General features: G+C 40.6%; 1 protein-coding gene across 2 annotated transcripts in view; it reads right to left on the reverse strand.

Annotated features, from left to right (window-relative positions):
• LOC131098204 (uncharacterized) overlaps nt 1-15,388 on the reverse strand; it is a 69,830-nt gene that overhangs the window by 41,904 nt on the left and 12,538 nt on the right. For both annotated transcript variants that reach the window (XM_078793279.1, XM_058045948.2), the window contains exons 2-18: nt 12,793-12,894; nt 7,655-7,753; nt 6,757-6,855; nt 6,584-6,682; nt 5,982-6,167; nt 5,645-5,668; nt 4,015-4,113; nt 2,840-2,938; nt 2,635-2,733; nt 2,317-2,514; nt 2,011-2,109; nt 1,825-1,923; nt 1,657-1,755; nt 1,281-1,478; nt 1,099-1,197; nt 882-980; nt 552-749 (exon numbers count right to left, since the gene is read on the reverse strand). In XM_078793279.1, the coding sequence (XP_078649405.1) occupies nt 552-749; nt 882-980; nt 1,099-1,197; nt 1,281-1,478; nt 1,657-1,755; nt 1,825-1,923; nt 2,011-2,109; nt 2,317-2,514; nt 2,635-2,733; nt 2,840-2,938; nt 4,015-4,113; nt 5,645-5,668; nt 5,982-6,167; nt 6,584-6,682; nt 6,757-6,855; nt 7,655-7,753; nt 12,793-12,894 (1,995 nt within the window). The remainder of the gene's footprint in view (nt 1-551; nt 750-881; nt 981-1,098; nt 1,198-1,280; nt 1,479-1,656; nt 1,756-1,824; nt 1,924-2,010; nt 2,110-2,316; nt 2,515-2,634; nt 2,734-2,839; nt 2,939-4,014; nt 4,114-5,644; nt 5,669-5,981; nt 6,168-6,583; nt 6,683-6,756; nt 6,856-7,654; nt 7,754-12,792; nt 12,895-15,388) is intronic.

Genomic DNA, 15,388 nt, shown 5'->3' on the forward strand with positions numbered 1-15,388 from the left:
CATGGCTCGTCACGGAAGTGTTGCCATTTTCGGAGAACAGCTTCTCTGCATCATTATGTTACTGTCCATGAGGTCGCTTTTGGTATTTAAGGAAAATAAAGTTCAAAATTAGACAAAGTAAAACAATTATTAAGGTTATTAGCATTGCATGGTGGCCTAGTCAGGAGAACAGGAAGATCTGGGTTTGAATCCCCGCTTGACATGATTTTCCTGTGCGTGCATGGGTTTTCTCTGGCTACTCCGGCTTCCTCCCACTTTCCAAAAACATTCACGTTAGGTTCACTGGCAACTCTAAATTGTCAATAGGTATGAATGTGATTCTGAATGAATTGTTCGATGCAATTCACTGGCGACCAGTCCAGGGTATACCACCTTAAGTCAGCTGGGATAAGCTCCAGCATAACCCTGTGACCCTCGCGGGCCTAAGTGGCATAGAAGATGGAGGTTTAAATAGCATGTACTCAGTTTTCAGGATACTGTTTCAGGATTGGAAACAATTAGCAAAGTTCCCCTTTAATGATGGCGCATTGCCTGAGTAATATTTACAATACCTTGGTTGCTGTGTTGATGTGAGCTCCTTTGCCCAGCAGCAAGCTGGCCATCTCCGCGTGTCCCTCCTGTGCAGCCAAGTGAAGAGGACTGACTCCCTGCTTGGTCAGAACATTGGTCTCTGCGCCATACTGCAGCAGCGATAATGCAATATTAGTCTGGTTCTTTTTGGCTGCAATGTGAAGGGGAGTGTAGCCATTCTGCAAGGAAAGAAAGGTGAACCATTATATGCATCTTCAAGAACCCTCAACAACTTTGTAATAAAACGTAAGGTTTACGCTGACTAAAAAGGTTGCGCAATAAAGCATTAATTATATTTTTATAGGCCTCACCTTTGCAGTAGCATGAGGTGATGCGCCTTTGTCCAGCAGCAGGAGCGCCACCTCTTGGTTGTCATAATGAGCCGCCACATGGAGCGGAGTTAGGCCATTCTAGAACAGAAAGCATTTCATTACAGGATTTATGGAATAATGGAGAAATGGAACAATTTTTATGTAGCATTGTTCTTTAAAAACATACACCGGAGTAAACAATGGAAATAATGCTCACTTTGCCAGCATCATCAGGGAGAGCTTTACGCTGCAGTAGTAGTTTTGCTACATCAAGGCTTCCATACTTAGCTGCTACATGTAATGGAGTAAATCCTTTCTGTGGTGGGAGGAACAAGAAGGTAAACGTCATTAGGTATATTAAGGTCATGTACGAGAACATCTGGCCCATTCTCCACACACTTTAGTCGCCATCGAGTGTGACGCTCCGGCCTCCAGCAGCACGGCAGCGGTCTCCACTTGGCCCTCTCTGGCTGAAATGTGAAGGGGAGTGTATCCGTTGATGGTGGCAGCATCTGGGTGGGCCATGTGCTGGAGCAGGAGCTGGACAATGTCTGTTTTCCCTAAACGGGACGCAATGTGGAGAGGGGTCTGGTCCTCCTGAAGTTGAAGGATAACATTGAGAACAGATCAAAAAGGGAGAAGCAGGAAGTACACCCACTGCCACAGAATTAGGCACACCTACATAATCTAACTTAGTACAAGAACAATCTAATATTCCTTACGTTATGCAGGTGTATGCTTATGAAGAGATGCAATATGGTCGGTGCTGACTCACCCTGGCCATGGCATCCACTAGCGCTCCGTTTCTCAGCAAACAGCGCACCACTTCCATCTGGCCTGCTCGGGCTGCCATGTGCAGAGCAGTTTCGCCACGCTTTGGAGCAAAAACCGGATGTCATTATTCAAAACAAAACTCCATCCCAACCCCTGTGATAAAACGTACAATGTTGCGGACATCAGGCGAGGCACCATTCTGTAGTAGAAGTAAAACAATGTTGAGGTGGCCCATGAAGGCAGCAACATGGATGGGAGTCAAGCCCGACTAAAAAAAAACAGAAGTGCAATAACAATTAGGATAAGATGCTCGTCTACCTAGTTAGTACAATTTGAGGTGTTCAAAGTGTCTCACCTCAGTTATGGCCTGGATGGATGCTCCGTATTTCACTAACAGCTCCATCACCTTCACCCTGTTCTTCTTACAAGCGATGTGTAGGGGTGTGAAGCCATTCTGGTAGACGCAGAAAGACGTGTCATTGTGTTAGTTGTGTGCTATATGTGGTAAATGATTGGTTAATAGGTATTGTGAGATAATTAAAACCTGCAATAAAAGCCTCTTTTTCCAACAAGCAAGTCTGGTGATTGTGGTGATTATTAATTAACATGATCTGAATTTGAACTGCAAAGAGGCAAAGGGCGGCTATATGTGTTTGCATACCAGTGCTCTCGCATTCGGATTGGCCTTCTTGTCCAGCAGCAGCTTCGTGACTCTGTAGTGGCCACAATGGGCCGCAACGTGCAGCGCTGTGAGGTAGTCCAGTGTGACGTCATCAACAGGCGCCTTGTGCTGCAACAGCAGCTTCACGCACTCCACGTGGTCGCCCTGGGCTGACATGTGCAGTGGTGACAGTCCGTTCTGTGAGAAGACATTATATAAGAAACTGCTGTGCAATACTACACTGCGATTCTGTTCTAAAGGTATATAAGGTAAGGTAAATAATGGCACATAATATCTGCCTCCAGGTGATTATGATACCTTGGTTCTGGCTAAGATGGGTGCTCCTCTCTCCAGCAGCAGCTCCACTGCAGGATCATGCCCACTTCTGGCTGCACAGTGTAAGGGAGTCAGCCCATCCTGGAATATGATGTCATAGCAGAGACCATTAAGAAATCTACTGTAGGTGCATCAAGTTGGTCAGTTTCACCCTTTGTCAGCAAATTACCATTTTGTGCTGACTCACCCTGGTTTTAGCGTCAATCTGAGCTCCTCGATCCAACAGCAGGACCACCATATTGGTGTTACCTCTTTTTGAGGCCACATGCAGAGGCGTTATTCCATTCTAATGGGACACGTGAGAGAACAATGGGAAGGATATGACTTATGACCATACACTTAGAGCAAGCAACTCTCAAGCTGCCTTGTTGATTACTTGAACTTCAAAAACATTTTGCCTTGATATTGTTTTATATGAGGTTTAATATTTCAATTGAGGGAATGGGATGTCACACAAATAAATAACATGCTGTTTTGGTTAAGAATGCATCAACCAGCAAACAGACTGGTGACAATTCAATGCAAAAAGGTGAAAAAACAGAACGGAGAAAACACAGGGGGTTATTCGTCACAGGTAAATTACCGTACTCTTTCCTATGGTTATTAACACCTGAACACCAACTCTGCTAAAATCTGCTACATCGCACTCCACAATTCAAGTTAACATATTTTCCGGACTATATATAAGTTGCTCAGGAGTATCACAAAGAGGAAAAGAAAAATATATTTGCCATATATTAGCCGCACTGGACTCTAAGTCTCATTTATTTACAAATGTATTTCCCAAAAAAGACCAAGAACAGACATTTAATGTGGAATGGCAAGTTATTCAACTCCACAGCACAAACAACAGACTGAATAGTTATTATGTCCGCTATGTTGACATACCACATTAACAGTAGCTGCAAAATACCATAAATACATACCTGGTAGCATGAAAAGGATAAATGAACATAAAAACCCAGCAAGTCCAAATAACTTAAAGTTAAGCAAATTCTCCAAGCTCACGATCTCATCCGTCCTAGTGCACCCCAGCCATCCTAGTGCACCCTCTTGTGGCTGTTGACAGTAATGTTCACTTCTTGGTTCATGACAGTCAGTATGAATTAACATTTAAAATAGGCTAAATTATATATTTGATATCTAAGTCAAGTCACACATGACTAGCCAGCTATTACACAAGTGCAACTTGCAGACCGAAAAATACAGTATGGTGGTGTGCTGTAGACATTAAATTGTCTATTATTTCATCCGTCAGCAAAATGCCAGTGCTTTTATTGTGAGTTCAAATACAATGATTATAGACTGCACACAAAATTATGTGTCTGAATTTGGTTAGAGAAAGTGGAATAGGGTGGCTACCCTTGCTGTGAAGTCCACAGCGGCTCCTCTGTTCAGCAACAGGGTGGAGACATTCACGTTGCCATAGTGAGCGGCGATGTGCAGAGGGGTGAAACCACTCTGTTTGAGATAGGGGGAGAGGAAAGGAGAGGAGAGAGGAAGTAACGGTGGAAACAGCAGGTGAAAACAGGAGAACAGTTGCAAACCAAATAAATGGAAATAAAGAAAAAGAACGCTGGCACAAGAACAGAAACCTGATTCTACACAAGTTGCATTACCGTAAGGCGGACATGCTTAAAAGAAAAACACATTGACATAATTCCAACTAGAAAAGAAATGACCATTCTCAAAATAATGCATGCACAACTCTTTCTTTTCTTCCATACTGGTGAAAAAAGTCAAAATGTGTACAAAGGAAAAAAAAGAAGCTACACAAAGCGACTACTCACTATGAGAAACTTTGCTGACAGACAAATGGACATTGATGGCTATCAACATAAGCTACAAACACATCTAAAGTAGTCAGCCGTATATGGTTCACTCCTTACCTTCCCATTCTGATAGACATGGTGCAATTTAATTAAGAAACAGAGTTAACTTAAAGATCGTAAAAAAAAAAAAACAGCAAGATTATCGGGTTTTTGATGTACGCATGCTGCAGGTGATGGCAAGTAAAAGAGCCATAACTAAATAAGAGAAAAATGTGAGCAAATTGGTAGTAAAACAATTATTGAAGTAACAGTGCACTGCCCATCATCCACAATCTTTATGTGAGACATGAACACATGTCTTAAAAATCTTTTTAAAGATATAAAAACAGGTAAAAAGAGAGATCTCATTACTGCATGTAAGGGGACACACCTATGCTGCTACAAAAAACATTATTAAAGCAGGTTTTATATACATGCTGTAACAGGTACATTCATAACAACACGCCATGCTGTGGTATTTTTGCCGGATTTTGGTCCACTTAAGCATTACTGGAACTTCCTTCCTTGATGCATTAATTTCACATAGAAACTTTTCCAAACTCAAAACCAAAAACATGGCAGTGTTAGGTTTTTGTAGTGGCCTGAGGTATTACGTGTGCATGGGTGACTGCGTGGTAAAGCTTTTCGCTAGCCAGCTGGTAGCTAGTCGGTGTGGTATGGCAAAGTGTCAATATGTAAATATGCCTGTGACGTAACACGTAATAACAATGTCGCTGTAGCTTAGTTAATATGCAGGTCTCATTATATGTAAATGGTCGTTGTTGGCACTTTTTTTTTCACCCAGCTTTATAAGTGGAATAAGTGCTTCCCATTATGTGCATTTTTATCAGCATCTTTTTCGCTGTTTTACATCTTCAGAATGCACAGAAAAGAGCAAGACATATGTGTTCATGTCTCACATAAGAATTGTGGACGATGGGCAAAATTCCTTTAAATGCAAATAAACTAAACCGATTATCACCTATGGTGATAAACTTTGACGGTACATATATAATATAACAGTGTAAGCCATGCTGGGGGGTATAATGCATGCATTCATATTGGTACATGTATTTGTAGCATGCATGACTACACAAGTCCTGGCTAAATTAAGGGAACAACAAAGCTTGAAGAGATGGTCAAATGAATTAAATAGAGCGGTGACGAGTCAGTTGGTGTACCTCTGTGGTTCTATTGACCATCATCTGGTTAGTAGGCAGAGAGAAAAAGGAGGGATAGGGTGTTGGGTTGTTAGGGAAAGCACTTTCTCCATCACAAAATACACAGGGTAAGTCAATAGGGTTGGACCATACTGAAACAAAAGGGACAGACAAGGCAGACAACGGTAATGCACATTTAAAAAGGCCCAGTCATATTATCATTTAAAACAGGAGAGACTAAATGAGGGGGTGTAATCCTTGCAAATCACCCCATGAACTTTTACCCCAACTACCTCAAGCAAGCTGTTGAGTTTCGTTGGAAGTTTGAACAGGAACCGGTAGAGGGGTGAACACTCACCTTGGATTGCACATCAGCATTGTGGTCGTTCTGGAGCAGCAGTGCAGCCGACTTGGTGTCATCCTTTCGAGCCGCAATATGCAAGGCTGGTAGGCGCACTTTGCCTTTGGTGTCGTGCTCCAACAGCAGGGACACCACTGAGTTGTGACCTTGCTGGAGGGCAATGGCAAGTGGGGTGAAGCCGTCCTTTATAGTCACAAAGAGAAGGGAAATAGGCAAATCAAATGATAAATCTTATTGTATTTCTCCGTATCGTGGCCTCCCCTCTCATCGATGCCATGCCGGCCACACCTCATATGGACACCTTTTTCCTCCCCTGTACTGTACCTCTAGTATGACACCTGATTAATTAATTAACACACTGCTAGCACAGCAGACATGGCATCTGTAAAGCTGAAGTTTATAGTATTTGTACAGTTCAACACAAAAATGTAACAAAAAGTGTCTCCATTTACTCAATGTACTTACTTAGTATAAGTTAGTTGAACGCAAAGCTGATATACTTGCAGTAATTGATAGATAAAATATCCATTATTTGTAGTAAAGAAATCATAATTTTCCGACACCTGATGATCTCTCACAACACACTCATATGCAGTTACCTCTGTTGCAATGCTCTGGTTTCCATCATTTTCCAACAGGTATCTTACAACCTCCAAGTGATTCTCCTGTGCAGCCATGTAAAGTGGCGTAAATCCATTCTGTGGGGAGAGTACATAGTATTTTTGTGTAACTGCTAATTTTAGTATCTGGTAATCATGCAAAGACTTCTCACCTGAGACTGCGAATTCACATCAGCTCCTCTCTTGACTAACAGGCGGACCACTTCTCTTTGCCCAGCCAGCGAGGCAATATGGAGGGCAGTGTTTCCTTTCTGTAAAAAGGTCAAATGTTACATGGTAAATGGGATGTGTCTACATGTCTCAAAATTAAACAGCCTGTTAAAATGTTTTCAAGAATGTTCAATGTATTTATTTATGTATGACTGTTAATGTATGTATGACTGTTAAAATGTTACGCAATTGTGTTATGGTGACATTTTGTCAACCATAGGATTAATTAACTATCCATCCATTCTCTATGCTGCTTATCCTTACCAGTGTCACAGGCATGCTGGAGCCCAAGATTAATTAACTAATCAAAGAAAAAAAAGTTTTGAAATCTAAGGCTTTAACCGCATGTCTTGAATTTGATAAGTTGAGCAGACGAGTTGCATCATTTAAAGTTAAATAAGTTGTTGCCAGCTAAAATATCTTTATAGGGTATGCAATTAGAAATCTCTGACCTACCTCCTTAGGTTAAGTCTATGTGGGGACTTTGTGATTGCTCAATGAGATAGACATCTCTAGTATTAAATGTTGTTGACCCACATGAAAAGAATGGTACTATGTTTCCTGAAAAGCTAATGCCAAAGGTCACATTGCTGTCAATCCAAGGACATGAGCACCGGCTTCCCTGCATGCTGGCTGTTAAATGTTGCTGGCTGTTAAGAGTGGCGCATGAGGGATGTAGAGAGTCACATAACAAGCAGATTATCCGACACTCACTGCTGTCACAGGTCCAATGTGACCCCTCTTTGAAACACATAAAATAGTCTGTAGAATGTGAATGGTGCACTGTGTTCTACTATCTAATATTGAAAGTGAAATGGCCGAAGTGATATATACACATACCTTCGTGGATGAGTCAACAGGTGCTCCTCTCTCCAACAGTTCCTCCACGAGATCCTGGTGCCCCTCTTTGGCTGCCAAATGCAAGGCATTCAATCCATTCTGGAGGGTAAAGAAACACACAAAGTATATTAAATGTAAAGATTGGAACATACGGAATAACAAATGAAACACAAAATCACACTTATGGTGCCCTGTATGAATTGTGTTCAAGTTGTTTAATCATTAGGACAAAGGTAATGACAAAAAAACTTGTGCTCCTGCAAATATATTTTTGTAGTTTTTCAACCAGTCTTGCTAAAATTTGGAGTATATTTCATAGTAACACACTAAAGTTGCATATTGAGGTGTATGAGAATTTTCAAGTAAATCTGAATTACACGGTCAAACCTAGGCATGTTTTACCAAATGTTCACCTTTTTGTGTGCAGCAGTTCAGGAGTAAATGCTAGCTAATAAATACGTACAAACGTGAATAGATTAGGACATCCCATGGGGTGGACCCTGAATATAACAATACATTTCAACACAGCAAAAATGGCATCTTGTAGAGAGTAAAACTGCACCGAAGCTGAATATATGTCCTGTAGGTGGCGTCTTTTGTGGACCACATGGGAGACACACATTCATCATGGATACACACTAAAGTTTTATTGAAATTGCTGAATACTCAAATTGATATTCCACTGGTAACATATGCAAACAAACATAATCTCCTCTCTTAACACTTGGCGGAAGTGATAATAAAGAAAAACTGATTCCTGGATTCTCACCACAATGTAATAATTCCCATGCCACACCCCTTAAAGTTTTGTGAATATAGCAGATATGGAACAAAAGAAGCACCAATTCCCACTTATTTATGACACAGTGCAAAACAACAACACAGTATATTCACCTCATCTTCCTCTTCATCCATTCTCCTTCAGCACACAAACTTTATTGTCTCGAATGTACTTGAAAATGTCTTGCTCCTTGTTTTCAAACCAATATCTTCCTCCTTCTTTCTTTTCTTGTGCCCTCTGAAGCTGCACTCTTAGCTATATTCAGGAATGATAGGACCATCAACAATGGTCCTCAGATTTCGGTCCAAAGTTCCAGACCTGTCTTCTGCCTCTTCTTCCCCGTGCCTGCTGGCTTGGAAGATTAAGCTGGCACTGATGTAAACCAAGAGCTGTTATGTTGTGACCACCACCACCACCAGCGCCCCCCCTTTGCTTCTGCACGTAGGGCATTCTTGCACACACACACACACATACACAAAAAAGAAGACGTGGACGTGTACACATGCACGCGGTGTAAGACATGAGTTCCTAAATGCCATAAGGAGTGTCGTGTTACTGTGCCATGTTTTCTGCATAGTCATAGAGGGTAAGTGGGACGCACAGGCATGTAAACATGGCTGCTCATATGTAGAGGCAACTAAAAATGTCAGCCTTTTAAAAAGAAAAACAGGCCAGTCCTCAGAGAGTGAACTATGTCAATGACTCTGTTACACCAAAACCAGAGGCATGCGAATTTCCCCATGGGGGTGAATAAAGTACCGACCAACCTACGTACCTACCTACCTACCTACCTACCTACCTATATTGTTGGAAGTGTTAACTATGTCTCAGACCAAATGGCTAGAACCTGTGGGCTTCCACAGGGGTCAATCCTGGGACCCCTATTATTCAATCTGTACATGCTTCTCTTAGGGCAGCTAATACACAGATGCAGCGTGTCGTACCACAACTATGCACATGACAAATAATCCTGTATTATTTTCGGTATGATGCAATGCAGTTGTACACCACTGCAAACTACAACCACAATAATAAACATATAGTTATATTAATACCTCAAAATTGTGCTTTTTGTTATTAGATTGTGTAACTATACTTAATATTTTGACCAGTGAGTCAGCAATATTTTTGCCCAGTGGAGAGCCAGCAAGCAAAATGAAAGCAGCTTCCAAATGTGCATGGAGATGATCCTCAGTGCACATTTGAATGTGCAGCCTGACAGGTTTCAGCTTAGTGCATCATTATCATCACCAGAAAGAATGCCAGGGTGTATTCGGAAGGACACAAGTAAATCCTCACACACGCACACACACATGCTCTGAGGACATTCACATAGGTGAAATCACTGACTGATTCTCTGTAGCCATAACAACTTTTTGACTCATTTTAACGTTATGCTCTCATGCATGCTAAAGAAGGCTGAGTCATACAAACATATATGAATATAGAGCACACAAATGTCAGAAAACACACACACACACACGCAATAAATCTGTTTTTCCTCTGAGCCGTAACTAAAAGCTTCATTTAGCTAATGGACACACAGATATTAGAGCGACAACATTTAAGTGAGCTCCAGCCAAGTGAGATTACATTTAACGTCCTTGTAACAATTCACTTTCGCTGTGACCAGGCATGGTAACTACTGTCCTATAGTCCAAATTGAGGAAATGTCAACACATGCAGCTTTAAGAGTAAGATCCCATTAGATTATAGGGAACGGTATAGCCTCTTAGACTGTGGTTGTGGGCATAAAACAGTTGACAAAGCGACAGACCGACACACAACAACAATATCCCATGTACTGTACTAGCAAAATACTTTTTATGAGCTTAAGGAGCTTGTTATTTTTCTTTATCTCATTCATTCAAATAAAAACCAGGAAGAGGAAGAGTGTATTTCTCCTTTTGCTCCAGGTGCTGCTTTCCAGGATATACTGCATTCACTTAGAAATGAACGTATGATGTTCTAGTCTCACTAAGAATCATATATGAATATATTGGAGATGAACATACAAGGCTCTTGATTCTAGACTCTAATCACTTAGTAAGGTACTGTAGAGTGCCCTATTGCAGGATTTTGTTGTATAATATCATGACTGCTGATGTCCTGACTCAGTTGACCACTGGGGATAATGGTTTGGTAATTGTGTTGAGTGCTTTTCCACAGGCATGATTTAGATCTGCTCATTTCCTTGGAAGCAATATCTCTGCTAATCACGAGTAATACAATCCTTAATCCATTGGCCTTTTAAAGTAAACATGTCTCCTGCTTTCAATATCGCAAAATGATCATTGTGTTGTCATACAAAATACTTAGGAAGCGTAATCAGAAGTGTACGACTAACACCACGTCATGAACCACAGGAGCCCATTAACCCCAATAAACGAGGGACGGTTGTTTTACCTTTTAAAGGTGGACAAACATTAAAATACACAACAGCCATTGCAGCCATTGGGAGTTTTCAAGACAACCCCGGTTAGACCAGTGACAGATGACTTAAGTGACTTTATATTTGCTGAAACTCTTGAAAGGTATCCCAGATGGTGATCATTGAGACAGTTCAGGTGTGGAAAGATCCCAGGAGTTACTGCATTTCTTTTAGTGTACTGTATATACTGTTTTCCCCAGGATGTTAGTATAATATTAGCTTTTGCACTCTGATTAGAATCATGTCATGACGTCAACTGTTGTTGAAATTGGCTGGCTGACAATTGGTCTCCCCTCTTGAAATCTTATGTCTAATGTTGTAAATCTATAATAGGAACAGATGATATAAAAGATTGCATATTGTAGTATTTGTCTTTTTAGAGTGTTTATTTGTGAAATGCATCCGGTGGCATCACATTAAAAGAAGCGCAATGTGTTCATTCATTATATGATGATGTGACCTGACATTAGTTTGACGGAAGATCCGCTGCCTATATCGGTATTGAAAATAAAGTGATGGACAATAACAGCATATTGGATATCAGTAAAAAAGAGCATCTCTATAATATACCTGATGATACACGTATCTCTTTATTGAACAATAATAAATCAATCAAATAACTGATTTTACTTTTGGAGTATGCCGATGACCAATAAACAAACAAGCTGCAGGCAAAAATGGCCTCCACGCCACATTTTGGACAACCCTGGTCTGGTACAATGTTTTGTTTTGTTTTTTAGGAAAGTGCAATAATGCAAACACGTCCAGCACAATAATTTGAGGTATAATAGCAGTATAAATATTTCTCATACTCCTGTGCCAATACTCTCTCTCACTCTCTCTCACACACACACACACACACACACTGGGATGTAAATATCATAATGTCACTCGCTGTTATTTTTGGTCATCTGACAAGGGCTCACATTTGATCATCTGACACATGACAGATACTATGAAGGGCAGGGTTCTCCTGTTGCAGAGAGGAGGTGGACCAGTGCACGTACGTATGTGTGTATGCTTGCATGTTTGTTATTGGGGCTGAGAAAAACAAAAGCTATGGTTGCTTAGGATAATAAACAGCACTGTTAGAAGTGGGCAGCTGCTACTTCCTCTCAGCTGACCAGAGTATTATAAGTAGCTGATATCAAGAGTTAGAAGCGTTATCGTGTAATGACACGGTTACACACACACAAGACACACACCCCTCTTCCTTCCCTTCCCCTTTAAGCCACCTTGTGACTACTGTAAATCATGTCGCCTGCGAGGAGGAGTGCAGACTTTTAGGCGCACCCTCCTCTTTCCTTCTCCTTGTGTGGAATGTGGGGGTTGGGAGGTGGGGGCAAATACCACCTGTCAAGGAGAGGGAGGGCACTTCAGATACTGCTGAGATTTGTGGTCGGAATGTGAGTGGTGAGGTGCAGGAATTGTGTTGGTGGCAGGAATGGATAAAAGTGCTGAGCAGGTTCATTTCAAGTCAGAGAGACATAGTTTACTCCAAATGGTCATCCTTTTGGAGAAGAAATAGAAGAAATACTTCAAAATTTGTTTACACTCCTGGTAATATCACGCCATTATTAGGCTCGCAAGAAGGCCCTCTTGTTGTCATTATTTGTTTCCTCGCTGATCTTCTCTGTGAGGTTTAAGTTACTAAGTTATCAAGCTATTATATAAGTAATGTGGTGCAATATTTAATAACACACAAATAAATTACATGAAATAACAATAATTGTTGAGAAACATGTGTAAGAAGTAAACAAGCAAGGAACAATTGTATACAGAAAAACTCCAGACAAGGAGGTGGCAATAATGCACTTGTATGATAACTTCAATATAACTGAAACATTCTCTTTAAAACAAGAGAATAAACTATGTACTTCAAATTATGCCATAATCTTTGAATTGTTGGTTTAGAATGTTCCTTACCTGATTGCAGGTACTAATGTCGACTCCATTTTTCAAGAACTCAAGGACTTTATCGATGTTTCCAGCTCTGGCAGCCCTCAGGAAACTGGTGTTACTGTCCGACTGGAAAGAGAAAAACAGATTGAAGGAGATTGGAAGTCCAAGAAGAAGAACAGACACTATAATCACTTGTTTGAACAGGTTACATTATTTTTTCTTCGTAAATCTTCCTGTTTTTCTAAATCTAACAATCACACACACATACTGCAGCTGTCAAACATAACTTAAGGACAATAAAGGTTTGCAGTCTGTACATTTTTCCTTTAAAGATTTTGCTATTCTGTTTATACTTTTAATCCAAATATATTTACGTTGACCTAGTTATCTTGTAAGTTCAGAACAGCCTCTTCCTCTGACCTGGATTCTGTACTCTAGTATCCATAAACATTCCTTGAGACAACTTGAGTCCTTCTAACCACCTCACTCTGTAACGTAAGTGTTACAACTCTAAGGGTGTCTCCAGTAAAAGAGGAGGTATTTTTAGAAAGGAAATTCATATTATTTACATCTCCGAACCCAGTGATGTCTATTACTAGGTAAACATAAATCTAAATTTCTTTTCATCTCATTATCAAGACCTTGCTCTTGTTACTGTGAAAAGGTTGCCTTTGCAATACTTTCACTTTTGAATATATTGTTGTTTGCATGGAACCATATTTGTTAATAACTGTAATTTAAGTCCACACACTCTGATAATAATGGAACACTGAAATATAATGAAAAAATAATTATACTGATATATTGATATCCTAAATGTGATTATATTGAATAAAAAGTTTGAAAATAATTGCCAAAGTATTCATGAGTCCTTTATTTACAAAGTATTTTTGTGCAACTTGACTAATTACTACAGTTTTCATTATTACACATTTAAGGTACTTCAGTTTTAGTTATTTTTCAGTATTATGCCATGCATACCTCATTTAGGTTAAAATTAGAAACTCAGTAGCAATAGCCATTCAGTTTACCAACATATTTTGCCAGATAATACAGTACAACATAAAGTTATGAGTTAAGGAAAGAATATGCCCAATCACATGTCTAGAATGAAGACACACCCCCCTTGCAGCAATAAGGGCCAATTCTCTCACCTGAGATGTCACACTACATGCCGTACACACGCATCTTTACATAGAAATATCTATTCTAGATTTTTTAAAACGACGTATAGTTATTTAAAGAGAAACTCCTAGTCTCTTACCATTGACTCGTTAGATCCAGACGCACCATAGAAGGTCCTTTGTTGATTTAAATATTTTTCACTGCAAGTGGCTCTTAAAGTTTTATCTGCTCTACAGGCCACACAAGCTGCTGCATTTCCCATGGTTATCAAATCAGGTCCAAATGTTGCTTGATAAGCAGTCCTCCTGTCCAAATCTTTCCAATCAATTTCCTGAGATGAGGCTGATAAACGGTTGGTAAATCCTACAGTCCATTAAATATGTCCATGTTTTCCACTTCACCGCCTTCCTTCAATGTTACTATAACCCCTCTCAGCCAAAAGACCACCTCAGCCTGGCTTTATTTGGACTGTATTAACAGGGTTATTGCCAAGACCGAGCCCTGCCTCCTCTTCCTCTACCAATGCTATCCCGCTTTGAATGATAACAACTGCAGTCATACTGATTTCTCTCCTGCCTCAGTTATTTTTACACTTCCAGGCCATCTCCTCCACCGTTGCGTGTGCCCATGGTGGGGTGGATGACAGCTGGCCTTGGCTTGGACGCAACAGAAAAGTGCAGAGCCTGAGCTACTCTCCAAGAACATCATACATGTCATAATGGAGTACAAGAGGTCAGAACTGGACAGATGACTCAGGTCAGTTTCAGTGTTTTGGAATCCTTACGGAAAAAAACATTGTTCATCAGTAGAGAACTATCAAAGTCAGTATCAAATGTTTAGGATTATCTATCCATTTTCTATGCTGCGTATCCTCACTCGGGGTAATGAGGATCTTCGCGGGTATGCTGGACGAGAAGCGGGGTACACCCTGGACTGGTCGCCAGCCAGTCGCAAGGCACATATAGACAAACAACCATTCACACTCATTCATACCTATGGACAATTTGGAGTCGCCAATTAACCTAACATGTTTTTGGAATGAGGGAGGAAACCAGGAAAACCCACACAAGGGGGGAACATGTAAACTCCACACAGAGATGTCCAAGCAGAGTATCGAACCCAGGTCTTCCCAATCTCCTGACTGTGTAGCCTACACTACCACAACCAACAACATGCATTATCGCAATAGGGAGATTAAAATTAAAATCTCTATCGTAAGCCACATTTATTATAGTGAAGGGGGGCACCATTATGTTCTGGAGTGCATATTCCTTCAGTGGAATAATGGCACTTCAGCTTCTGCATGGGCATCAAATGGCATGTGGCGATGTTGCTGGGGTCATCCTTCTTGAAAGAAGGCCTTCATCTATGTGATAATAACTGGCTGTTTTAATAGGGCATCGCAGCAGTTCACAATGCCCACCTGACAAAGGACTCCAGAGGAAAAACATCACTCTTATGGACCATCCTGCATGTTCTCCTGATGTAAATCCAA

This window comes from Doryrhamphus excisus, linkage group LG9 (genome assembly GCF_037039965.1).
Source record: "Doryrhamphus excisus strain RoL-2023G ecotype Guam linkage group LG9, RoL_Dexc_Guam_v1.1, whole genome shotgun sequence".
Classification (NCBI taxonomy): domain Eukaryota; kingdom Metazoa; phylum Chordata; class Actinopteri; order Syngnathiformes; family Syngnathidae; genus Doryrhamphus; species Doryrhamphus excisus.